Genomic DNA, 26935 nt, shown 5'->3' on the forward strand with positions numbered 1-26935 from the left:
TTTATTTTGGTTTGGCAGGTGATGGTTCTGCATGATATGCAATCATCTTCCCAGTATTTTGTTTATGCTCCTTAAACATCCACATTCTGTATCCAGACTTGCTAGTTTCTTTCATACATTAAAAAAAAAAAATGGTGATGTCACCTTCATATATTTAGTGGACCGAATCTAACAATTCTGTGTTTAGGGTAACTTAAATATCTCTGAAAAGTTTTGTAAATAATTATGTTATTAAAACTTTTCATCGCCCTGAAGTTAAATGAAAAATATTTTCCGTTGTAGTAAGCAAGTGCTAGTTGAAAAAAACATTTTTCCCATTAAAGAAATGAAGAATATGTTCTAAAATTTGCTATACTTTCAGACTTTTATCCATCTTTCATAAACTTGCTTTTAAATGGGATTTTTTTGACAGAAGCATTACTAATCTTTGAGCTACTTTCATGCTGCAAGAGCCTAACATTTTATTAAAATATTTTCAACATTGAAATGAATTAAAGGATCTATTTATTCTCTGAAATACTTGGTTGCAAGTTATTATTTTCTTCAGAATTTCTTGGCTGTTTTGCTTATAACAGCTAATGGGGTGCTGATCAGCTAACTCTTTTAAAGCACAATTGTGTTCACAGAAAAAGAAAAGTGGTCAGGTTTAGGGTTCTGAATGAACTTTCCTTTCAAATATCACTCCTTGTTAAGGAGTTACTGTTGACGGGTTTGAGATTTTTGCCCTCCTGTTAAGTAGTAGTAAGATTTTAATCAGGAAATGCCTCTTGCTAGAACACTGGTTGTAATCCACATGCAAGTAGTAAAACTGCGATGGTCCATCATTTTTACAAATCAGACTAACACCTTTTTGTCACTGAAAGTACATTAAATTTGTGAAGCTGACATCATCATCTTCCTTATTAAATGAATTAATTATGCATAAACATATAGAGCTTTATTTTTGGTTGTGACTCTTTTGCACAGGAGGTTACTAATTTACAACTGGAACATTTTCTCTTTGTAGGGTGAAGGAGCTGACAGTCGATCCTAGTACCTCAGGGGACATCCGTTCCATTATACACCATGCTCCCAATCAGATGGATGACTTGGAGACACAGTGGGGTGTGGGAAGCTCTCCTCAGAGAGATGATCTCAAACTGCTTTGTGAACAAAACGTGAGTAGTTTACAGTATTACATGGAAAGAGATAATGAAATACAGTGGCAGAACAAATCCAGATTAACGTGTATTTGTAGCCTGTTAGCAAGATCTTCAGGTAAATAGATCATGCCTCTTCACTTTTTCGCTTTTTTGTTCATTTGCATACAAAAGAAAAATCAAACCCAAAACCATTTCTTAAACTTTTTTTTTTAATCTTCCTTTCTGATTAGGGATTTTAATATCTTGGCAGGGTCTGCTCTAGGCTCTGGCAATCTGTATATGTGCATTTTTTTCCAGTATAGCTTCACATTTTTTTCAGCACTTAGAAGTATCTGGGACATTTGTCTTTTTTATTTAACACTCTTTGTGGTCTTGACCATTATTTTCCCTGCATGCAAACCCCATTTCAAGTGAGTTTGCCTTTCTCTGCATGTAGAAATCTGGCTACCCATCATTCTTCCTCCTGGCATCCTGATTTTCCTGGGGTGAAACCCCAGTGCACTGTTTGGGAAGAGAACTACGTGATGGTCCCAATACGTCTTCCTGTGCTGCAGGAGTGGGGAGCTGAGTGGCATCTTCCAAAGGGCATTTTCCCTCCTTGCTGATTATCAGCTCTAGTCACGGTTCCTTAATTATTCAGTAGGGATTAAAACTCGATTTGTGAAAATGCTGATGAAAAACAGAAAAGTCCTTAGTATCCTAACTTTTTTCACAAAACTCCGTTTCTCAGAGTTTTTCTCTTCACCACTTCTTTGTGGTGTCTGCAGTATTTCTCACTTCGATAACTAGCTTTTCTTCCAGTACTCTGTTTTATAAGAACATGCTAGTGATTCCTATAGCTTTCCACCAGACAGTCCTTCCAACCAGATATCCTTTCATATCACACTTGTTCATTACTCATGTGGAATGAAATCAAGCTTTAAAAAATATTTCAAAAGCACTGTATAATGAACTGTGCTGTCTTGCTAAAACATTAATTAAAGCCTACCTAGCACTTTCTTCTTTTATTGTTAACGATTCATTTCTAAAGAAGCCCTGTTTGCCCCAGTTTGTACATCCATGAGTGCATTCTTCTAATGTATGAATCACTATGTACATTTTAGATTTCTCACTTCACATTTAACTTTTTTTTCCGAAGGAATTATTTAATTTTGATTTCTGAAATGTATTGAATGTAATTGCTGTTCTCTTTTTTTGAAAACTGTTGCCTGTCTGTTGCAGCATGCACAACAAAAAGTCCTGACAGAAAACCAGAGTTTTTTGTAGGTATTAAAACCTACTAGAAATTATAATTCTTCCCTTGTGGTTTCTTCTTCCCATTCTTTCAACTTGTTATTTTTATGTGGAATACCCGATTTTCCAATATTTGCTAAGATTAGTGACTGAAAATTTTAGTGAATATTAACTAAATTGAAATCTGTAAATATTTTAAATATGTTTTGAATTTATTGCCCCTTTGCTCATTTGTGGAGATTTTCTTGTTAGAAGTATCAAATTCTATTTTTGACAGGTTTTGCCTTCTGCGTATTTCTTTCCATGTTCAGTGATGAAATGGATCACATTCAGTATGTTTCTGAAGCCACAGTTCTTTCTAGACTAACAAGACTAACTATTGTTTTTAGGAAGAGGAAGTTTCTCCACAGTTGTTTACTTTCCATGAAGCTGTGTCACAAATGGTAGAAATGGAAGAGCAAGTAGTAGAAGACCACAGGACTGTCTTCCAGGTAAAAGATGGAGCTCTACTTTTTTTTATCCTAATCTAGGAATTCAGTTTTTCCCAAAGAAAGTGCATACTCTTGAAGATGTAGGATGTCATCTGGCTGTTCTGATCTGTCAAAGATTTCTAAATTGATCTGTTATTGTAAGCCTACAGATTCCATAACCACTAACCTTTGTCCTCATGATGAAAGAGAAGCGTATCATCCCAGAAATTTAGTAAAATTTTCCTTTGCCAGGGCTGGCAATTAATAGTAACGTCTCTATCAGCTGCATTTCTGTTTGGTTGTCTCCCTCTAAGATACTGCAATACTCCGTCCAAGTATTGTATCTGAGTACCCTTTTGTGACACATCTTCCTCTGAGATCCAGATGAGACACATACATTTCAAACTGTTTGCTTCCATTTTACAGCTATGTAAAGGTTTTCATTCGCTATTTGTCAGGGTTTGTGAAAGGAATACTGCCCACGCAGTGTAGTGCTGGTCAGTGTTACAGAGTCTTTTACACTCACAAAATGAATTGTGGCAATGAGTTACTAGTTTTGAGAAGGAAATGGGAGTTGCTTCTGTTCATAACCTGAAGGGCCTTTAGGCAAGCTGGCTGTTTGCCAGAGAACAGCAGACCATTAAACCTGTATTAAACCTGTATTAAACCTCAATTTATGTATCTAGCTTAGCAGAATGTTGATGAGTGTTCATAGCATAGTAGAAAGCTGAATAACACATTTTACAACAGATGCAGAGATTGTTATTGTGAAACATTAGCCCTGAAGTAAAACATACAGAAGTGTGAAAGTCATACGCCATATGCTGTGGCTGTGTCCTAATGCTTGTGACTTCTGGAGAGACAAACTGCATTAGTTAAAGATGATATTGCCTCTGTGTGACCATCTGGCCTCCTGCTCTAGACTACTGCTCCTTCCAGTGGTCAGTGGAAGGAAACATGTCTCAGCCTCAGGTTCCTTTGTTCGCAGCATGGCTTGTTAGTTTATGCTGTGCGAGTGGCTGGGCTGCCCTGATACACAATCTACCAGCTGTACCAGTCATCTTCTGTCAGCTTTTTCCTGGAACCAACTGATACAAAACATCCTTTCCTAATAAAAATGGTTAAACTATACCAACACAAGGAAACGTGCTCTAAAGGTTTTGGGTTTTCTCTGTTTTGGATGTACAAGATTATGTTAGATGAGATGAGTCTTACCCCAATGCAAGCTCCTTCTGTCCTGAAAGCCAAAAAACAATTTTCAATTTTGCTTAGGTTGCTGAGCACAGAAGGAAAGACTTTATTTTAGTGTGTCAGGCCCACCATGCCTAGAACTGTCAGCTGCTTTCTTTTTTTAAATCAAAGCATTTCTGATGGGATCAGTTCTGATCACAGCTCTGCATAGTTCTGTAAGATTTAAGCTTCTCTTTCAATTCTTCTTTGCTGCAATCCTTTTTTCTTCCTCTTTTCTTTTTGATGATATTCAGAGTGCAAAGATGCCTGAGAAAGAGCCTTTACTGCAGTCCTGTGAGTGGAGTTAGATCATTCAATTACTGAGTTTAAAATAGATCTTCTTCTAAACAGCTTTTCTCAAAACTGGGCAAAATTATCTTGGCTTCTTGTCTGTAGTCATGACTCTAGGACTATAGTCAGTGGTAACCAGCTGATACTTAAAATTGAAGCTTGACTTCAAAGTTTGAAACTTGCCTAAGGGGACACAACCATGACATAAAGTTCTGCTTTTTCTTAGCTTTACAACCACCTAATGTTTTGAATTTGAAGAGTAATGGCGTAGCTGGGGTTTACCTGTTGCTGGTATGACCACTGGAATTAAAAAATAAGGTAGAAGAGATACAGTTTTGCTGAATTAGGAATAAGATTTCATTTTAGTATTTAAATCTGTTATATTGAGGTGACTAGACAGTAAACGTATGGTAATTTTGATAAAAAGTTGTGGTGGCTCTTTGTCTTGAACACTTGTCTTGAAACTTTGCTGATGTATTTTTTTTGATTTTTTTAAACTTTTATCTAGGAGTCTATTAGATGGTTGGAAGTTGAAAAACTACTTCTTGACATGACAGAAGAAGTTGACTATGATGTGGATTCTTATGCTACCCAACTTGAAGCAATTCTAGAGCAAAAAATTGATATTCTGACTGAACTTAGAGGTAAATTGCTTTTAATCACTTTTCTGTACATTATTAGCATATGCCATGGAGACTTGCAGTAATAATGGGGAGGAAAAAAAAGAGTGTAAATATATTCAACGGTCTTTTTTACCCACTTGTGCTGCTCTGCAGTGTCCTTTGGAAGGAACATTTATTCTGCTGCCTGAGAACAGGTTCACATCTGTGCTCAGATCATCCTAACATAAAGGAAGAGTTTGTGCTTTACCTCCAGGAAGTATAAACTCAATCCTGCAATTTTTTTTTTTCCTTTTTTTCCAAAACACTGAAGGAAGGTAAGAAAATCTAAACCAACTGTATGAAAAAACCCAGAAGGCAATGCAATGAGGAAAAAGTAGTAGGAACTCCCAGTTCCGGCTCTGTTGCATTCTGTAGTGTAGCAGGGAGCCTGCTGTCATTTTTTTAAGACTGTGCTTACGAGTGGCATCAAGCTCTTGAGTATCTTGGTTGGTAGTTTACCTTTTTTTTTCAACAGTCTTTCTGCCAGAATTTTGTCAGCTTATCTTTGTTGAAAGAAAAATTGCAGATTTATTACTTTACTTGGTGCCCAAAATTTACTCTTCCACATATCTTCTAAAATCAGCTTGTCATCTTGGTACCTCATGGAGATGAGTTTTTCGTTTCCATTTTTTGTTAACTGTTTGGACTCTAGGAGAAATGCTATACTGGTAAAAGCTTAAGGGTGGGGTTTGGGGCTGAGGGGAGGGTTTTTTGATGTGGTAGAAAACTGTAAGTTAAAATCTTACTTTTTATTCAGTCTATCTGCTGTAAATTAGAAAAGTGCATCAAGCAAATCAGATGTGACCTGTTTGCCTCGTAAGCATGCCAGTTATGCTTTAGCTAGGAATTGGGGGTTCCTTTTCTTTTTATGGATGATGGCTTCCTTTTCAGAAGACAGTTTGAGACACCAGCAGTGAAAAAACACAGTTTAGGTGACTTCCTGTTCTTCAAAAACTTACTAGATATTGTTTTTGAAACAAGGTACTGGAGGTAAAATGCTATCTAAGAGATCCTTGCATCTTTACAGGAAGCATGATGTATGTGTAGTTTTACAGGAAGGAACACCTGTTAAGTCAAAAATTCTGTCTTGGCATCTTCTGTGTTCTGCTCATGGCGCATAATGATCACTGAATTGTTTGGCTTTTACTTCTGTCACTGTGGGACTGACATCTTTATGTTGTCCTTCTTCCCACTCTTGGGCTTATTACTGGAGAATGGAAGGGAACAGGAACAGAAGTATGAGGATGCCACACTTCCTTTCTCAGGTTTCTCCCATTCTTATTAGTTATGATGAAATAAATGAATTATGCATTTAACTGTTTACAGTTGAATAAGTTCCAAAATTTATTCACAAATGCTTTTCACATTCATAGGAAAACAGGGGGACTAGAAATTAAATGTACAGAAGAGGCTGATTGTACGCTGAATAAGATTTTGTATGCCTCCAAGGTTAGTTTGGAAGGTGCTGGGAAGGAAAAGTAAACATGTAGTATCTCCCTACATTCTGTAAGATAGAAGGAGGATGTAAGTGTGAACAGTTTGCATTCTGGGCATGCAGTTGTGCAGTTTACAAACCTATCCTGCCTAAAGACAGGGGTAGCATCCAAGAAGGGACTAAGTTGCTAAGCAACTTGTTTGTCTGGTGAGTATTGAATTTAAGTTTGTAATTCGTAGCATCAGCTATTTTCGTAAAGGAATGTTCTTTGTTGTGCACGAGGGCTGGGATGTGGAGGATGAGGGTTTAGTTTCCAGATCTGTTCGGCACAGGCACATCAGTATTCATTCTCTTCTGTTTTCATTAAAGACAAAGTGAAATCGTTCCGGGCAGCTCTTCAAGAGGAGGAACAGGCCAGTAAACAGATCAACCCGAAAAGACCACGTGCCCTTTGAAATGGGCCTTTGCTGCTAGAGGAATCCATGAACCTGTACTGCTGTAGCACACATTTGTTACGAAACCCAGTGGCCAGGGGGAACTCAACTACTTGAAAGTGTAAAAGCGTTAGAAATGTCTGTGGAAATGTCCTGTTTCTTATTCACCTGAATGACATTTTCAGTTTTATGTGAAATGCTCCTATGATGTCTACAAAATGCTTCTAGACCAGACAGCACATCCATGCAGGGTTCAGATCTGTGAAGCACTTTGTTTTTAATATTTCATTTATTCAAATAGTGAAATTTGTTTGGAGATACTTGCCATGTTTTTCATAATGAAGTAAAACTGTGGCCATTAAAGTCACAGCACTTCCTTCTGACCATGTTGTCTTATTACAAAGTCTAGCTGTGCAGTTCTAAAATTGTGGCATGCATGCACACACTAGTGGTTTTATATAACTTCTCTTCTACAGACAGCTGTGCTTACCTCCTCCCATTCTGTGCCTTGATGAAGGCTACTTAACCCTGGACATCCTTTCTGAAGCACAGCCTTAAAAAACTACATTCCTTATTCGTCAATATAAATTACTTCAGTGTGTGTACATTTTTGATGTTTTAATACTTATTTTTTGGTGGCTAGTTTCATTTCACAGGATGTGCCATATCATTTGAACAGGAACTGCAAGCTGTTAGGAGTGGACAAACATCTGGACATTCCATTTTCCTTGTACAAATCTGGAATCTTGATTTATAAGAATACCATAAAGAATGGTTATATAATTCTAACATTTTATCTGTAATAATAAAAAAAAAACCAAACAAAAAAACCAACAAACCAACAAAACCCCACAAAAATATAAATTAGTTGATGTGTAATAAAGGCTAATGTTTAAGTACTAAGGAGAGTTGTACCTTAGGATAATGCAGATATATGGTATGTGGTGATAATGCTGTGTATGGATAGTTTAACTGTCAAACTTTGGGGATAAATACATCCATACTGGCCTTTCACATACTGTTTTAAAAACTTGGCTTTTGATGCATGACAAACTTACATGTACATTAACCGTAGTCTGCAGGTAGTTTGAGTAGTTCTGTTGCTTTAAGAAGTAGCTAATACCTATTTTTCCCTTTGTACAGTGCCAGCAGCTGAAAAGTGGGGTGAAATTGCATCATTTGATGATTTTGCACAATACCTCTACCTAGCGCTAATAGAAATCCTGCAAGTACCTGAATTCTCACAAATGGCGCCATGTATATCAGCACTTTTTAGATGGTGGCACTCCAGTTATTTTTGCAAGTCAGTATCCAAAAAACATTGACCTTTCATGTAAGAACTTGTCAAATGAAGAACTGTAGATCTCTCTAGGAGTTCTCCCTGTTTCCAAGAGTTCCTATCAGCAGACTTTCCCTTGGAACTGTTTAAGAATTACTTTTGGAATACAAGCCTGTTTGTTTGTGCCAGGCGTGGGGGGAAATAAAGGGAAGGCAATGAAAAGAGAGTTAAATGAGCCAGAATTTCTTGTAGTGTTTAATGTTTGTATCTCCCATAGAAAGGTAGGCTATGGGGAAGCTCTTGTTGCATCATGGTTAAAAATAAAAAGTTCTCCTGTGTGTAAACATTAAAACTGAAACAATGTAGATTTTACATAATGTGTTTAATAAATTAAGCTATTAAATGAATTACATCTGATAATTTTTGTTATTGTTTCAGAAGGGTTTAAATTTGTCAGCACATTGGTTACATTTTTGAAAAGAATACTTACTCTGAATTCAGAGTGAGTATTTACTTCCGCAGCCAACTCTTCTTCACAGGTTTGTCATATAGGAGGAAGTTCCCCAGAGCACTATCCTAACTTTAGTTTTGCATCAGGTCTTAAAAGAAGCATCGCACCTTTCTCAACATTTAAGAATGTCGTTCATCACAGTTAAAAGAAACCACGAAAAGGCAGGCAGTAGCTTTTGTTAGCAGGCAGATTATTGCATAATACCAGAGGGTTCCTTTGAAACTGCTCCTACAGAATTCTAGAAAGCCTCTGAAAATTGAGACATCCTACATGAGTAACAGTGGCTTCCATACTATTCGTCCATAGAGCCACAACCAGGCTGTGGCTTCCTGCTGGTACCAAAGGGGACAGGAAGGACAGAATTCACTTTCAGCAGCTTTTTACTAAGCTGCGTAATTACATGTGTCCTGTCAGGCAGCACATGCAAGCAGAAACTGTGTCTACAGCCAGTCTTTGTGCCAGAGCCTTATGCGTGATCTATACAGATACTGAAGCATTGAGAATTGAGGTAACCTGATATGGCTGGCTGGGCACCTGACTTCCTGTAGCCCATAGTCACGATGGACTGGAATTACTTTTAAAAGCACTTAAGCAAGCTTATCCTCAATTCCTGTCCTGTAAAATGAAAGCATTTATGAAGTGTGACACAAGCCTCCAGCATTTGTTCCTTCTGTATTAGTCTGAGCATATTCCTTGTGGCTACTTACCCGACTCACAATTTGGTTCTGCATGCAGTGAAGCAGCATGAGAATTTTAATTTATTTAATTTTATTTAATAATTAACTGTGAAATAAATGAGCAACTCAGTCTTTAAGGTCAACAGCTCAGGATGCCTGAAAATTCAAGTCTATTTCTGAATCAGTGACTTCTAAAGAACTGAGAGGGGATGTCAATGGTGGAGCTAGTTGGACTCAAGAGATCTTTTCTATCCCTAAAGATTCAGTGATGTGTATAAATGAAGTTTATCTTACAGGTTTTGCTAATTCGCCTCTTTTCCATTTAAGTGTTGTCTTATGGAAAGATATACTACACTATACCTGAAAAAAATAACATGGTATTTAATACACAGGGTGATGCTTTCACCCCTGCATCCTGCTACAGTTAATAGTTGATGTTTTTGACAGCTGTGCTGCAGAGTTTATGCAAACTTCCTTGGAAGAGCTCTGCCTTGTCCTTAACAACTCATGTATATATATAACTCAAACTATATTAAAGACACTTCAGTACCTTTTTGTGAGGACACAGGGATGCATTGGTCTAAGTCTCACTGAAAGCTCTGATCTGTGCTAAAACTCCTCCTTGCCTTGAAGGGTGAAATAGTTATCTTACAAAAATAACTACTTGAATTTACACTTGGCCAAAAAAACCCTTTTTCTATGCTTATGAGATGTGGCCTTTCTGTAGTTTTCTTCTAGTTACTGCAGTGGGGTAAGAGAGGGTAAAGGTGTTTACACTGGTGGTTTCAGGTACCTCAATAATGTTTCTTTAAGTGATACCAAGTCCACAAGATAAATGCTCTTGTTCCTGAGAAACAGTTACTGGGATTTCTCAAAGAGAGGCAGATTACTAACAGACTTGGAATATGGGTATTTACCAGAGGACAACTGGAAGAGACAGGCATTTCAAATCAAGAGTTTAAATACACTTTAAAACAAACAAACAAACAAAGGGAATGATCACAACTCCACTTTTGTTGTCCAGACGAGGGTTGTACTGTCGAGTATTATGCAAGAATATACTGAGATGAAGTCCACAATCAGAGAACATAGATTTCAATTGTGGCAGCCTCGATCCAGTTTTGGGTATATTTAGAAATGCACTGTCACGAGGAAGTCCAGCACCTTGCTTCAGTTGTGAAAGAATGCACTGCTTTTAAAATACAGGCAGCACAGCTTGCCTGCTGTCTGTGATAAAATCGCATCTAACATTTTAATAAGAGTCCAAGCGTAAGAGCTTGTCCCACTGCAGTCGCTCTGGTTTAGGTAAGACTTTGGTGACAAAAAGCAACACCTGCCATTCTTCTAGTAGAATCTATGAGAAATGGATGCCTTCTGAATTGAAGCCATGCAGCAATCTGAAAGAGTGAAACACTTATGTTACATAGCTACAAATTTATACTTCAGCTTAAGGCATTTTTAAGATGTGCTGGCTGACAAAGAAAACAGTATGAAAGCAGCCATCACTGGTCAACTGGAATAAAAAATTGCTACTAACTACAGTTATGTTAGATCATACCAGGTTTACTATGATTCTTTAAAAGCAGTAGCGGTCTTAATTATTACACTGAGAAACAGCTATGAATTTTTACCTCTAATTAGGAGAGGAGTCATGGTGCCACTTAAATTAACTGTCCAGAAGTAAAAGCAGCAGTTAATTATTCATATTTCAAATTATGCTATAGACTATGGCCTAATCCTCAAGGCAAAAACAGGCTGTGTAAGACTCCAGGAAAATTCTAATAATAGTTACATTACTAAAGCCATTTTTAAAGGAGCTATGGAAGGGTCTAGTACACAAACACCAGAAATCAGGTTCTTCAGCTAACTGCTTCTCAATGTTGTAACCGGCATTTAAAATACATATAGGGTTTAAGTGTTCATATTCAGGACTGGAAGCCAGGACCGTCTGGTACTGAGGGGGAAACTACTGTTCCTGTGCAACTCAACACTGATTTGAGCTACACAGGTACAGGTGCAGATAGAATTTAAAGCAGCCTAAAAGCAAAGTATAAAGAGAAAAAAAAAGATACCGAATGAAATCATCTATATCCATTGAACGGGCTCGTTTTTCAGAGTAACCTGTATCTTTTAGGACTGTCTGTATTTTCTCTGCAATTTTGAAGTTTTCAGGTATTTCCTGTCAATGGAAAATAGGATAAAAATTATATTCTACTCGTAGCTCAAAAAAGGTTCATTTAAATTACTATGTTTTCCTGCTCTTAGAATAGTTCTTATTTCAAGTGATAAAAAGTTGTACTTTTTCTTGTATGAATTATTGTATTATTCTGTTGTATCTGAATTTTTATATCTCAGCTCATTCACTATAAATGAATCACAACAGTACTGCAAGACACAAAAAGTTTTATTAGATTAGTAAAAGACCTTGAGACATAAACAGAAAATATTTTAATGGCATACTCGATTTTAAGTTTTTTCACTATAAATTAGTGACCCTTTTAGATTTTTCACTAAGAAAAGAGGCAAGTTCCTTCCTCCCTCAAACTCTCTTGGAAAAACCTTTAACATGTTACACTTTTCAATATTAATTTTTTACTCTTCTAAAAGACAGTATGTAGGTCACAGTACACAGAAATAGAATATATTAAAAAGGAACTTACTGTATTATGTAAGGAACAATGAATTCGGTAATTATGATCCAGCAACTGCTCTACAGCACTTGACCTAAAAGAAATACAAGTTTAGAATGGAAACTAAACTATAACTACATTTTTTATATAAATGTATAATTTTTTACTATAAAAAATTGTAACAACTATACAGAGCTGTTCTTTTTAAACAGCTGCCTAGAAATGGTTAACTGGATGGGCTCTCAAATTTTGAAAAGATTTGATAGAAGTTACTTACTTAAAAGCTGCAGAAAGTGTCTTGTTTTTCCTAACAAAGGCTATCCTTACCAGACCATCCCACTCCTGAAATTAAAAATTTCAGAATTTACAGAAAGGAACATATAGCTACTACCAACAAGAATAGTCACTACTGACAACTTCAAAACCATACTGAAAATCTTTCATGAAAATGAATTTCTAAGCAATACAAAACCATTCCTGTCTTGGACAAAGCAATACAAACGGAGGAGAAAATACTTCACCCACAAAAACCTCTGAACTGTACTCTTTTGTGCCTAGGTACTATTAGTCAGATCCTATGTGCTGAGAAAGCAGATATTTGAAGAAAATCTGGCTAACCTTGGGCAAGGCTGAAGTGGCCTTTAAGTGTTTTAAAAATTAAGAATGCTATCCCGTAACATCTGTCTTCTGAGATTATACACACTTGTCTGAATATAAGACTTCTCACAGATACTCCTTTGACCAAAACCTACAAAGTCATCAGCTGTAAGGGTCTCTGGGAGATATTATCTATGATGAAAGGGACATTATCTGCAGTACTCCAACTGATCTTGATTTTACCAGAATTACTGTACACAAAGCTGTACCCAAACTGATGGTTGCACGTTGTTAATGTGCTAACACAAGCCTAAACAACAGACTATGTATTTTAGAAACTCCAGTAAACAGCTGGTATTTCATAGTAAAATCAGCACATAGAACTGAGTAGTATTATCTCTAATATGTTATGTTGAGTATACAATGGTCACCTGGAAGTTGATAGGTGGTGGTGGGTTCTTTGGCTCTATTCTTACAACACTGGATTCAACTTTGGGAGGAGGCCTGAAGTTGTTCTTTCCAACCTGTTGGTCAAGAGCAGTGAGGCAGCTGTGTGAATAAGCAGCAAATCCTCACATCCCTTGAAACACCATTCTGTCTTTGACAGCTCTGTTACCTAATGCAGAATGACATACCTTCATCAGGTGGTCCACTCGAGCTAATAACTGAGTATTAATGGAGAGTCTGCAGTACAGTTTAGTTCCTGGTTTTGCAACCAAACGAAGTGCAAATTCCCTTTGAAACATAAGTATTGCACACCTGAGAATAACAGGTTATCAGAAAATTAATTCTAAATAATTAATTTTTTTGTCAAAAGACAACTAACACACTTAAAAAACACACAGTTTGCCTCAGCACTTACAAGTAGTAAAAGTTTATCATAAACAAACTCTGCTCTAATTTGTCAAAGTGCTCTGAAAAACCCCAAGTCATCAGAAAACTTGGTGAAGGCATCTAAGTCTCCTCAAAGATGTAGCAGAATTTAATATTAACAGTGCTAAATGGATCAGGATCAAAGACATAGGCTGGTCTCAGAGTTGCTTGCCTGTAACAAATCATTTTGAATAACTCCTTGGTTATTCAAACTCTCCAAAAATTGACCAGTAATGTCACCAACATTAGTGCTTCAGTGACTGAAATCAAGAACTGCAGACATACTGAATAACACACAGAAATACCTGGGCAATTAGACTTTTAGACCAGACAATAGGCAGTAACTTCGATTTGATCCAACCCTTTCCACACTATCTTTTTTAGATAGGAAGGCATTTGAAATGCTACGATGCCCTACTTATCCCTGGAATGATAACTAGGTATAATATTAAAGAGATGTAATTTCTGTTTTCATCAAGCTGGACTAGACGCCAAGACTAAATCTCCTTATCTTAATATATCGACATAAACTAATTTCCAGGCACTAACAGGTTTATATTACAGAAGAATTTTGGTGTGGCTCTGATCCATCAAACTGCTATTTTAAGAACGAAAAAAAATTTGATCTGGAAATATTTTTAAAACTATTTTGTTTTCCTAAGAGGCAATACAGAGCTCCACTCTTCCACATACCTGAAAAAAGGTCTATGAAGCAATAACTTGAAAACAAAAGGTGAAGAAATCTGAGGAAAAGAGTAATAGAGTTAGTATAATTTCTGGGAAATTATCATTTAAAAAGAAAAAAAGTTCTACCATATTGTTTAGCCCATACCTGGTAAGGCAAGTTAGCCACACACGCATTAAAGAATGGTAAGTCTGTTTTCAAGACATCTCCAACCTTGATTTCAAGTTTGTTTGCCAGACACCTGTGGGAAAAAATACATTGTAATTATCCTCAGAGAAGCATGTTGCTAAGGTTTTGTCAAAGCAGCTCCACTGCTTCAAGTGCTCACTATTTCCACAGTTGATACTTACGTGCCCTGGACTCTCTTCTGAAGTTCACCAACAAGTCTAGGGTCAATTTCACATGCAATAACCTGAAAAAAGCATATATTTGCAACTTTATGCAACATCTCCTAACTAGGATTAAAATTTTAATCATAAAAAACCCCAACCCTGTATCTATTGCCGTAGGTTTAAATAATTCTTAAAAATTCCCTATTACCCTATGCACCTTCCTCCCTCTCCGAATATGAGCAAACTTTGTGGCATAAATGGATAACAGCAATGTAGTTTGATAAAACAACAAAAGATTTACACAGACAACTAAAACCTCATTGGGATTATGCAAATGTTAAGAAAAATATCCACGGAGCGATTCTACTAATTTGAATCCAGTGTATAAAGACCACAGTCTAAGCCACAATGTGGTCAGTGGTAAGAGGCGTGCGTGGGGGGGGAATTCCCACTTACTTTTTTTACTTTCTCCAACATCTTTACTGTCAGGTTGCCAGTTCCCGGGCCCACTTCCAGAACGACATCCGTGCGGCGCAGAGCAGCCTAAGGACAAACAGCATTTCGGGTGCTTGCCTAGAACGGATTCCTTGCAACCATTTGACTTCAGAACAAAAGATTAAGTGTTTTTACGTAGCAAAAAGCTTAAACTGGGTATCAGGAGAGCGTGAGAGTCGTTTAAAAAAGAAGGAGCGGAAATTAGGGAGAACAGGAATGTCCCAACGCTGACTTATGTTGGCCAGGCTCAGAAAAGCCAGCAAGCAGCCACGTTAAAAAAAAAAAAAATCACACAGAAAAAGAGGTAGCGTGATGGCAACAATCGCGGTTCAGGGGTAATAATCGCGGATCAGCGGAGCCCGGGAAGGGCCGGAGCCAGGACCGCGCGTTCCCGGAGATCCTGGCCAGGCCCGGCTCTCGGGACAGCCGCCGCCTCCCACCTTCTCGATGATGCTGTTGACGACGAGGGGGTTCTTCAGGATGTGCTGCCCGGCCCCGGTATTGAAGAGGATACCTAGGGCAGAGACCGCCGTGTTACCGCGGGTGCTCGGCCTCCCCGCTCCCGGCATCCCTCCGGCCCGGCCCGCACTCACCGCCGGCGCGGCCCTCCTGGCGGTCCGAGCGCTTCCCGGCCCGCGCCTTGGGCATGTCGGCAGGTCCACCGGGATCCCTCGGGAAGCGCCAGGCTCGGCTCCGACCGTCCCGGGACCGCGCTCCACGTGCCGCCGCCGCCCCCGACTGGCCTCGCGTGCACCCGCCGCGCCGGACAGCGCCCCCTGGCGGCCCGGCGGCCCCCCCCCTCCATCCTCCCGCGAAAAGGGGCTCCTGCCACGTGTGATGTCCCCACCCTTAAGGGGGAAGGGAGCACCCCAAATTCGTAAATGCTCGTGGTGAGAGGGAAAAGTCAGAACGTTCGCAAAAGCTTGCTAAGTTTTGTAAGTGAACTACACACCGCATGGAAATCAGTGTGTTAAGTCCCTTACTATCTAAGCACACTAGAGTGGGATTTGGATAAAGGGGTAGGATGAAAAAGGAAGAAAGAAAAGATGAATTAAAGAGGGGCAGGGAGAGAGAGAGGAAGGGAGGAGGAAGGGAAGGGAAGGGAAGGGAAGGGAAGGGAAGGGAAGGGAAGGGAAGGGAAGGGAAGGGAAGGGAAGGGAAGGGAAGGGAAGGGAAGCACAGTCCGTTCTTTCAGACTTTTTTGGAAAGGGGTCAGAGGGATTCGAGGGGATGGTCTTGTCCCCCCTACTAGATCGACCTTTGGGCGATAGTGCATGGCCGCTTCTGTGCTGGTGCTTTTGTTTGTTGTGTCTCCGTGGACTAGACCAAGGATGTTTGTCCCAGAAAAGTGCTGCTGCTCTACCCCTGCATGGCGCCTTCTCCAGCCAGAGCTTGTTCTTTCTCAAGGCATGTTATTACCAACAGCCCTTGATTGGCTCCACAGCCACCCCGTCTATCGGTTTTTGGGACAAACACATTAGCCCCATATCCTCCTGGATCCTACACCCCAGCGGGAGGCAGGGCCCGTGCACAGGACAGACCCAGCCGGGGCAGCTCCTGGGGAAAGGCCCAGTGTGACACGAAATGGTATGTGTGTTGGATGAATGCCCGGTTTCTCGGCAGTCCTGCCTGGCATGGCTGGACTGCCGAGAGTGAAGGGACGAGGGAAAGGGAGGTAATCAAGGAGAGACATGCTGCGGGCAGCTGTGGGTGCGCAGAGGGCAGGGAAGGCTGCGGGAGGACAGAGAGTAAAGGGAACCCCCAGAACGAAACACTGTTTTCCAGAGAGTATCTCCAGCAGCATTACGTTGTTCTGTAGGAACAGCTGGAATGGTTCCTTCTGTCACCATCCAGCACGTGCTGTCTAGTGCAAACCTTGGGAAAGATTTTGCAGGGCGACCCTTGCCGATTTCTGCCGACAAGACAACGGGGCACTTCAACCCCCGGCCTTTGCGTGGCACAAAGCGCCTGTGCGGCGCTGCAGTGGTTTGAAGCCACTGGAACACCAGGAGCACGGACGGGACAGTGGCTGTGGTACCAGGGCGGGCCGGCTTAGGGCTTGCTGCTCCCCGAAGCAAACAAAAATCGAGTCACTTCAAGTTAAACCCGCTAGCAAGAAATACACTTTATTTTTCATATTTTTTAATATTTTTAAATGTCTTATACATATTTTTGTAGCACTATGCATTGGCATTAATATCATGCATTTCCGCCCTCACGCCCTTCCCCGCGCCGCTGCAGCCGCCCAAGAACGCCCACAAAGCACGTCTGCGAAGCGATTCTAAGCTCCCGGTATCCCTCGGTTTATCCAGCTGCGCGTCCAACCCCCGGAAAGCGCTCGCGACCCAGGAACGCTCCTGGGCGAATGACGCCTCCTCCGCATGAGGCCTCACCCCGCCCCTCCCGCCGTGTGACGGCGCAGTGCGGGAAGGGCCTGCCCCGCGTCGCCGGGTAGTGACGTCAGGGCGGCGCGCCGGGGCGAGGGTTGGTGGCGCCGCCGTGGAGGTTCTCGGTTCGTGCGAGGCCGGGAAGGGACCAGTAGAGAGGGAAAAGCGGTTCGGCTTCCAGCATGGAGCCGCGGCTGTTTCGCGGCGGGCGGTACTGCTCCTCCGCACCAGCCCCGGCTTTTGCTCCCTCGGCCTCCCGTTGGCGCTGCCCGAGCCGCTGCGGCTCCGGCGCAGAGTGTCCGCCGCGGTGCCCGCTCCACTGCACTGCCCCCGGGGATGGGCAGCGCGGCCTTCCTTACCATCTGTGCTGGCACTGGCAAAGGGTCTGCTCGGAGCTGGGAAGAAATAACTGTTACCTAATTCCAGGGAACTCTTTCCCGCTTTCTGCTTGAAACAGTTTTCGGTCGTGGTAGAATTAACGAGAAGGCATCGAAGGGATATGAGCATTAAACTGCGTGATTTACTGTCAAAACTTGTTTTTTTTCGGGAAAGAGCGTGTACTGGCCTTTATTAAAAGTGGTTGTTTTCCTGTTGCAGGCTAAAAAACAGCAGGTTTTGTGCAGAGCAGAGTCTTCTCTTAATCAGACGCAGGCTGAGTTCAGCAGTGGTGAGTTGTTTCTCCAGTTTGTTACCTTAGGAGACAACAGTGTGTGTAAAATATTTGAACGTGGCCCTAAATGCAGTACTGATGCTGCTTCCCACTTATGCTTCTGTTAGCTTTGCTTCCCATGTCTCAGATAAAGTCAAGTCTATAATGTGTCTGACGTGGCTTTCAAATTAGCATCCATAATGTATTAGAACTACTCAAGTTTTTACAAATAGCATGTTCCCTCTGGATTTTGGTTTCCTGAAACTTCATTGCAACAATTTTTTCATTGCTCTCTGTTTTTCTTGTCTCATTCTTTCCTTGTACTGTTCTACAGAGGAGCATTTACTATCATATGCATAAATGACATAGTAAAGGTTTTCGCCACCCATGCTTTATGTATAAAATTTTGCAACTGTATCATCAGAAGTAGAATTTAACTGTAGTTAAACTGGAGTGTCTTAAACCCGTTCCAGAGCATGAGGCAGACTGAAACTTGTATTTCCATCTCAGTTGTTGTGCACTAGTTTGTTCTATGTGTTCTGCAGTGTCTTTTTGAAAGTCTGTTAAAATGAGGTGAATTAGGAAGAAGTCAACAGAATGAGATTGACCTTGTTATATTGGTCATCCTATAAACTTACTATTAAAAATATTCCTCCGTTGTCTCTATATCCATTTGGCTTTTTCTGTGTCATCAATACTGAACCCTGTGACAGTCTCTTCTGATTTAGTCCTTGAAATTATCCCACTCATTTGTTTACTGCCTGGTTTTTCTGTTGGGTATTTTTGGTCGCTTTGGTGACTGTTTAACCTGAAAGGCCATTCTTCTCCTCAGAATTTTTAATATGAACTGACTTACTTCCCTTAACATTATTGTCAGCCTTGCTCACTGCTGTCCTTTATTCCTGTGTTCCTTGTTGTTCTTTTATTTTTTGTGTCTTCTGCATGCTTTTTCAGGCTTAGGTTTTAATTTCAGTGTTAAATTTCTGTAAAAATGAAGTTTTGGAAGTTCTATTCCTCTATTTCTGTCAGTAGCAGTATGGGAAAAAAAGACCTCTAACTCTTTCCTGCTGAGACATTTTTAATTTGTTTTCTTTGCTGTGATTTAAATTGGGCAAATTAAAGGTAGCCTTGTTAATTTACATAAAGAAAAATCAATATGTTGGTTTTGGAAAATCATGGTAATGCCTAACATTAGTCATTGTGGTGATTTTGGTGATTATTGTAGTTGTTAGTGGCTTTAAGTAGTACCTTTAATAATCAAGATACTACTAGTTCTTTTGGGTTCACTGTTCAGTAGAAGTATAACATGGCATGATTGATACAGGTACTGCAATGTTAGAAAAGAGATTCATGGAAGAGTTGGTAGAAGGCTGGAGAGATCAGTGTAACTGCCAGCTTTTCCTGAAGCTGTCAGTATTCTAGCTAATGTGTTGTATCAGTATCATTGTGAACTCCAGCATTCCTATTACTTGTTTCAGAAGGTGTTCTTGTGGCTTTTCAGCACAAGAACTTTGTTTTTCCTGTTTTTCTTAAAACAAATGTGCTGTAAAAGACAGTAGTAAGTTTCTAATTGAACCTTCCAAGCTACAGTATGTAGCTTTATTGTTGTTTATTAGTTGTGTAATCTACTGACAAGAAGCAGAAAGTCATCTCGGTAAGTGCCTTTCTAGTTTTAAGTGTCTATGAAGTCTTCCCTTAGCTTCCACTTCATTAAAAAAGTCCTCAACCTCTCCTCATAGTTAATTGGCTTTAGATCCCAGACAGTAGTTGCTCTGGCCTTTCCCTGGTTTCTTCCTATTCGAACTGACGAAAGGGAGAACTGTGAGAAACCGACTGGAGACTGTTCTAGAAGCAGTCTCAGACACTGACTAAAAGAGGATAACAACATCTCTAGAATCACTTGTGCTCTTAAAGCATCCCAGAAAATGTTTGTACTATGATCGGTGAGAACACGCTGTGTTTTATGTGATACATGTGCTGCTTTGTCTCCTTCTGATTTCATAAAATCATAACTGAATACATTCTTGTGCCTTATTACAGTGTGAGAGACTTGATTAAATTCCTAACAAATGAGAACAAGAAGTACACAGAATTAGTTGTTTGGTTATGAGTGAGTTGTTATACTGCATTCTCTGAAGTCCAAAAAAAGTGAAGTAGGGAGGTATTTAATGATTAAATTCTTCATTTTGTTCCTTTACAGATGTATAACAGTCCTTGATTTCTTTTCACAAATGATGTAATTTTAAAATTAGGATGTGTTTTAGTGTGATGGGAAAAGTACCTGGATACTCTTTTGCCTGTATCAAAAGCATTGACTGCTCAGGAAAAAACAGTAAACTAGCCTAGCTAGTATAAAACTAGAACATTTAAGAGACTTGGAATATTCTTGAAAGCAAGGTACATTTGCAGATACTTCCTTAGAACGGGAATCAAAGAATGAAGAGTAGAACAGAAGTATGTCTTGGATTTTTGCCAGTAAAAGGAATTGTAGTTTAGAAGTAAGAATGGAAGTGTGGGTGGTAAGGATGAGGAACTGGTATTGGTACCTGTGGTTTCTGAAGACACTAGCTCATTGTGCCGAGGGGTGGCATTTGATGTGTCTTGCTTATGTTCTAGATGTAACTGAGTTTGGTTTTCTTCCTGTTAACTGAGTCTTGAGAGTATGCTGTTGTCTAGTTCAGTATCACCATATTCAGTGGGATCTTGGAGAGCTGCTTTTTCTTATTGTGTGTGATTAGTCTCTTTTTCCTCAGACAAGAACAAATTCTAACATGGCAATAGAGTCATGCTTGGTTTGCAGGTGACATTACTGGACACTTTCTAGTGGAAGGGGTTTCCTTTCCTTCCACCCCAACCCTATATGTGCAATTGGGTTGTCGTAGCAATGGGTGTGAACCACAGAAGAGCAGCAGAAAGCAATCTACATTCCTGAAACTGCTCCATGTTTATTGTGAAGACATGGTCTGACATTAGTAAGTAAAGATGGGAGGCGCTACCCTTACCCTGGAATTCTGGGTGTTGTGGCACGAAGTGCAGATCCTGCCTACCTTCTGAGAATGTGTTCCTTATAAGATTGGCAGACTCTGCCAGCATTTCTATGCATACCTCATGGCTCTGAAGGCATCCAAAAGATAATGGCTATTTAATACTCACCTCTTCAGTTTCATCTCTAGGGCAGTCTTGTAGAAACAGCTCAACAGTGAGTGAAGTTGTAGAATTCCCCAGCAAGCTGTGGAGAAAGTCCATGTCCCTGTGAATTAACCGGTCTGTGGTGTACCCCATGTCCCTTTGCCTTTTCTGTGCAATAGCGAAGTCTGATTTGTAAGAGGTGAAGATTATCTCTATCCCATAATACTAAAGGCAGTATTCATGGGCCTTTGCCATTCTGTGGGGTCTGAGAGCATCTGTATGTCCTCTGTATAAATTATGATCTGGAGAGACCCTGATGCATCAGTTAAAAAAAAAGAGGGTCACAACAAATTAAGCTTGGAGAGATCTGGGTTTAATCTCCTGAAGCACATCTGCGTCTCTCTGCAGAAAAAGATTTCACACATGTATCTGTACACAGCTGTAATTAGAACTGTGTTTTGAGAGGATCCCATTAACACGAGGTGTGAGCTGATGCCCTCATTGAGTCAATAATTTTTGCAGAGGGCATGCAGATAATAAGTTTCCAATAGAAATCCTACTATTGGGAAGCTAAAGCAAGGAGGGACTTTGTCAGAGTTGAAATTGCATGCTGGGACCTGACCCTGTAATGGCTTGACATTGTTGGAAGTTCCGTACTCCTCCCTCCTCCTGTAATGTCCTCCTCCCTCCTCCTCCCTCCTCTGGTAATGTCCTCTGGTGTTTGTTTGTGGAACACTCTGCTCAGATGTCTTAACTTCTTGGCTTGTTTGGGTTTTTTTGTTGTGTGTGCCCCTCTGCCTTTTGTGGGTAATTATGGCTCAGTCATAATGTGTAAGTTTGCTTTAAGTTTAATTCACTTAGGAGAAGGAGAGTGAAATAAAAGCTATGTATATCTGTTCTGCCCGCTTTCTTATACCTAACACATTAGCCTGTCAGGCAATGTGGTGTGAAAATGATAGGATCATTTTGCTTGACCCAAACCAAAACTGCATTTTTTCACTCCTTCCAGCTTCAGGTACTTAAGGGGTGCAGGAAGAAGCAGAGTCATACTATTTATTTTGGTGACCATACTTCTTTGTATTAGCATAACTTTGTAGCTAGCTTAAACAGCAAATTTGAGTTTGATAAGTAAAGTTAAGTTCAGTAAGGATTGATTCAAAATAGGTTTTTTTAGATTTTTTTTTTTTTAAAGAAAATAATTGTACAAATAAGACTAGTGACTTACTAGAAGAAAACAAACTGTTTAGGGGAATCTTTGAGGTGTAAAGGCCGTGGACAGCTCTTTGTTCTGACTATAGGTTTGCAATCAACTTTGGAAAATCCCAGCTCTAGTGAATCATTGTTGCCATTTGTGCATCTTGCCTTTTGTATTTTTTACGTATTCATTCATGTTTTTCCAGTTAATTTTTTGCCATCCAAATCATACAGAATATATCACTTCCTTAAATATTTTACAGTATTTATAAACCTTATCTAAAAGATCCCCCATCTTTAGGGGGTTCTTCTTTTTTTAATTTGATTTTGCATGTGACACCCTCATCCAATGTTGTATGAGGGCTGTTGTTTGTATGGCCAAAGAGCATCTGGGCAAATTCATGGAAGCCTAATCTCTTGAGTGCTAATAAATTGTCTGCCTCTTACTAGGAAATCCTTGAACCAAGGTTTTCTGGATGATGAGAAAGCATTAGGTAGAAATGTCCTGACCTGGGTATCTCCTATGGTTTTGACAGAGAAAGAACATGGGGTTGGTTAATGGAATTTTCGTTCTGACCCACTAAACTTATCTTGTTTTTTCTTTAGTTTTTTTTTTGAGCAGCAATAGGTGCTCTGGTTTTTACATGCAGATACAAACCTTTTCAAGAATGAGAAGCATTAATAAAAAAAGAAGCTTTGCGAATATTTCTCTTTGATTTTTGTTGTTGTTGTTTGTTATTTACAACTACCAGCTAAGCATTTTGAAATAAGAAAATGGAAAAAAGCCTCCTGTTTTTTGTGTTCGCACTTTACTAATTTCAACTGTCTTCTGGTGAGAACTGTTCTAGATGAAGTTTATAAATTTTTAGTAGAAGCAAAAGCCTTTAAGTTTTTCTTCCCCCTTCTTAAATATATTATCCCAGAGGTGCTACCACTATTGCTGATGGGCTCGGTCTTGGCCAGCTCCATCTTGGAGCCAGCTGGCGTTGGCTCTGTGAGGCATGGGGGAAGCTTCTTGCAGCTTCTCACAGAAGCCACCCCTGTAGCCTCCCCCCCCCCCACTACCAAAACCTGGCCACAAGTGGTTAAAGCAGAAAGATTAAAAGACTCATCGTATGCAAAGTAGAAAGCAGAGAGGGAGTCACTTGTTCTTTTCAATTATTGCTGTAGAGAGAGATGTGATTTTGTGGTTCATTGGTTGGAAAGTATACTTTCTTTAACCTTAGGACCCTCAATTTTTAGCCAGTTTTTGTTGAGCATGATTGGAGACTTACATATTGAGAGTTCTTAAGGTTTTTTAGGTTTTTTTAATTGTACAAGACTGTTGATGGTATAAAAGGCCTTTAATATTGTTGCTAGTTTTTGTTAAGATGATTTTCTCAAAGGATGAAAGTTTTAAACCAGTATCAGAATAAAATTTGATTTCTCGAACTTTTTTACTGTTGCTGTAACAATTTTAATCTCTTTTTCCTGAAGATGGAAAAATGAACTTTTTTTCACATTAAACAAAAGCCAGTTAGAGAGCCATTAAGGCTGGAAAAGACCTCAAAGATTGAGTCCAACCTTTGACTGATCACCACCTTGTCAACTAGATCATAGCGAGTGCCACATCCAGTTGTTTCTTGAACAGCTCCTGGGATGGTGACTCCTCCACTTCCCTAAGCAGCCCATTCCAATGCTTAACAACCCTTTCTGTGAAAAATTCTTCCCAATGTCCAACCTGAACCTCCTCTGGCACAACTTGAGGCCATTTCCTCTTGTCCTGTTTGAAGAGAAACTGTTCTTGGTTGTTGATTTAGAAAGCTTAAGTATATGAATGTTGCCTAAAATTTACTCTTAAAAGAAACCTCTGAGACTCAATTTGTGAGTTTTAGCAGCCAGACATTCTTTAATGCGGTCACAGCATGCTGTGTGCCCTGGGAATCAGCTCCCAAAATGCGCACAGGAGTATCTGCACTACAGCTCATATGTCCACATTACATGATTATTCACTTTTCGTAAATAATTATGTATTCATGACATTTCCCAACACTTATTAGCATATATACATATCCTTATAAGATCTCTGAGAGGCTTCACTGAGGGTCTCTAGTGGTTGTCTGTGTCTGGAACCCCCCCAAAGTTCTAAGGGACTGCCTATGAACTTCTTTAAGACAATACACCTGGTTATAGAGTAACTTGGTTTTGCTTGGCTGGCTGCCTCAGTTCCCTTCTTCATTGTTTCTTTGCTTTGCTTGGTTAGTCCTTTTAAATCACTTGGCTCAGCTACATGTAGTTTCTGGGATACATTCTACTACCAAAACCATTAGTTCTTGGTATATCTGAAAACTCAGATAGCATGAATATTTAGCATGTATGTGTGTTACAAAAGTTTGGGTAGGTTGTAAGCAGATTTTTTTTATGGACACAAAACAAGTTTTATTTGGCAGAGTTCATAGTTAATATGTTAGTTAAATATGCGTCTTTTTCTTCTAATGTTGTTTCTGTGGTCATTATAAATGTAATCTCTGTCATTTGGAGAACACTGTTTTGCTTTGTCTTCATAGAGTACAAAGATGTATGAGGATGTATTTATATTGGAAGTTAGGCAATAGGCATTCATAGTTCAGCTGATTAGCATTTTTATGCTAAATACATAAGGAAGTCAAATATATCAAGAAAAATTCAGTTTCATTTACGACTAATTGTGAAGCTTAATTCTTTATTTTTTAATTGATAGGAATGGTTTTGATGAATTTGAGTTATCATAGTATTTATCTGAAGTGGATCATTTTATCTCCTGAAGGAAAAAGAAAATACAGAAGTGTTAATAATCTGCATCTTTTCCTCTTTCAGACAGCCCCATGGTTTACTCTGCCTACAGCTGAAGTCATCTCTAGTTGTGGTTTTGCTCTCCGTTGCTGTGCTTCACAGGAGAGGTAACTGTTTTAAAATCAAAATATTTCCTGTAATTCCTCAAATCTAGTAAATGTGCTTGTAATGATAGATTTAATGCTTGCTTTTTCTGCTGAGAGATTTTTGAAAGGAAAATAGTTTAATCACTGTACCTTGAAACTGCCTCTGAGTGGGTGTAATGCTATCTTTACACAGTGTAGTCTAACGAAAAGTTAGTGTGGGGTGTTCAGAAAATATGAATGGAAGACACCTGTCTATATTTGGCTGTCTTTTTTTCCTTAAGTGTTTTTCCTCTCTTTTTGAACATTCTCAGATTTTCATGGATCTCAACAGTGCTAGCACTGTTGTTTTACGAGTCTTGACCCAAGCTACTAGCCAAGATACTGCAGTGTTGAAGCCAGCTGAGGAACAACTGAAGCAGTGGGAGACACAGCCAGGTTTTTATTCAGTCTTGTTGGTAAGATACAGTGGAAAAGTGCTATTAAGTAAACTTTAAATAACGACAATAATGGAGAAGTCGCCTGAAGGCTGGGTTCTGACTAGAATAAGAAATTACCTTGTATTCTGCAGTGCAACAGACTTCTGAGAGCTGTGTCATTAAAGAGTATAATAATTGTCTGATTCTGTTTATTACTACTCTTTTATTCCCTGCTCAACCAGACAAGATTAGCAGCACATTTGCCTTGCATGTTGTTTGTTTAATAAATTAAGTACTAGGGCAAGTGATAAACATATTTTTAATCTCTAAATATTAATGTTTAAAACAGCATTTCACTTACCTGTCTAATGCATTTCGTTTATGTACACCCATACATATAGAGATATGTATACTTATATATGTACCAGAGCATTTGTTGATACAGTTTCTGTCCTGTTTGTGGTGTGTTGTGCAGTTTTTAACTTAATTTTTTTTTAACAGAATATCTTTACAAATCATAGCTTGGATGTGAATGTAAGGTGGTTAGCTGTGCTGTACTTTAAAAATGGAATTGATCGCTATTGGAGACGGGTGGCACCACAGTAAGTTCTGTGTTTCTCCTTTTAACCTTCTACAGCTGGCTTTGTAATGGTTGCTAAACTGGAAAACAGCAGATCCTTAGTTCATAGAAATTACTTTAGAATTTACAGTGAAACTGATAAGATGCTTCAACTTTAGGACTTGCTAATAAACCATTTTGTCTTTATATTGCTTCTTATGATTGTTCATGACTTACTTTTGAAAACTGAGTTATAAGGCTGTTTCATAGATACCAGGTTTGAAGTGATGCATTGTGTTACGTTAACACCTGACTTTCTGATGGTAGATAATATGAAACATAGTAAATCTCTTGGAGAATGACAGAGACATTTTGTTTCATTTAAGCTGATTCATACTGCAGATGTCCATGGGAAAGAAGCAGTAGCTGTGATGCTAGCAATTTCTGGTCTTCATGTTTTTTTTTTCTGATATGTGGGTTCTGATAAAGCATGATGAAAAATTCTCCAGAGAAGATCAGAAATACAAGCAGTATTCATGAGCACCACATCATTTACTTAAAAATTACAAAAAGTGCCATTTTAATATGTAATACCTACAGAATTAGGTACTTCTCAGTGTTTTGTCTATACTTCTTTTTTTCTTTTAAAAATAAGTATAATTTCAAGAAGAGTTTCAATTCCAGAACTCATAAAGACCTGCAGGTGTTCACTCTCTGAAGTGTTCAGT

The 26935-nt window shown here is 39.3% G+C and overlaps 3 protein-coding genes across 7 annotated transcripts in view; 2 read left to right on the forward strand and 1 right to left on the reverse strand.

Moving 5' to 3' along the window:
• KIF2A (kinesin family member 2A) overlaps nt 1-8583 on the forward strand; it is a 52716-nt gene extending 44133 nt beyond the window's left edge. For all 3 annotated transcript variants that reach the window (XM_027635092.1, XM_027635093.1, XM_027635094.1), the window contains 4 exons: nt 1007-1157; nt 2765-2866; nt 4875-5010; nt 6833-8583. In XM_027635092.1, the coding sequence (XP_027490893.1) occupies nt 1007-1157; nt 2765-2866; nt 4875-5010; nt 6833-6918 (475 nt within the window). In that variant the 3' untranslated portion in view covers nt 6919-8583. The remainder of the gene's footprint in view (nt 1-1006; nt 1158-2764; nt 2867-4874; nt 5011-6832) is intronic.
• Nucleotides 8584-10359: 1776 nt separating this feature from the next.
• Nucleotides 10360-15732, reverse strand: DIMT1 (DIM1 dimethyladenosine transferase 1 homolog). The gene is made up of 12 exons (XM_027635099.1): nt 15570-15732; nt 15417-15490; nt 14938-15024; nt 14500-14561; nt 14297-14390; nt 14158-14207; nt 13227-13350; nt 13023-13115; nt 12272-12336; nt 12025-12088; nt 11437-11543; nt 10360-10761 (listed from the first exon to the last, which is right to left on the reverse strand). The coding sequence occupies exons 1-12, from the start codon at nt 15622-15624 to the stop codon at nt 10719-10721; spliced, it is 918 nt and encodes a 305-aa protein (XP_027490900.1). The 5' UTR covers nt 15625-15732; the 3' UTR covers nt 10360-10718.
• Nucleotides 15733-17429: 1697 nt separating this feature from the next.
• IPO11 (importin 11) overlaps nt 17430-26935 on the forward strand; it is an 85075-nt gene continuing 75569 nt past the window's right edge. For 2 of the 3 annotated variants that reach the window (XM_027635090.1, XM_027635091.1), the window contains exons 1-5: nt 17430-17488; nt 17961-18030; nt 25171-25253; nt 25544-25687; nt 26150-26250. In XM_027635090.1, the coding sequence (XP_027490891.1) occupies nt 25550-25687; nt 26150-26250 (239 nt within the window). In that variant the 5' untranslated portion in view covers nt 17430-17488; nt 17961-18030; nt 25171-25253; nt 25544-25549. The remainder of the gene's footprint in view (nt 17489-17960; nt 18031-25170; nt 25254-25543; nt 25688-26149; nt 26251-26935) is intronic. The other variant, XM_027635089.1, reaches the window with a different exon arrangement.

This window comes from Corapipo altera, unplaced genomic scaffold (genome assembly GCF_003945725.1).
Source record: "Corapipo altera isolate COAL_440 unplaced genomic scaffold, ASM394572v1 61411, whole genome shotgun sequence".
Classification (NCBI taxonomy): domain Eukaryota; kingdom Metazoa; phylum Chordata; class Aves; order Passeriformes; family Pipridae; genus Corapipo; species Corapipo altera.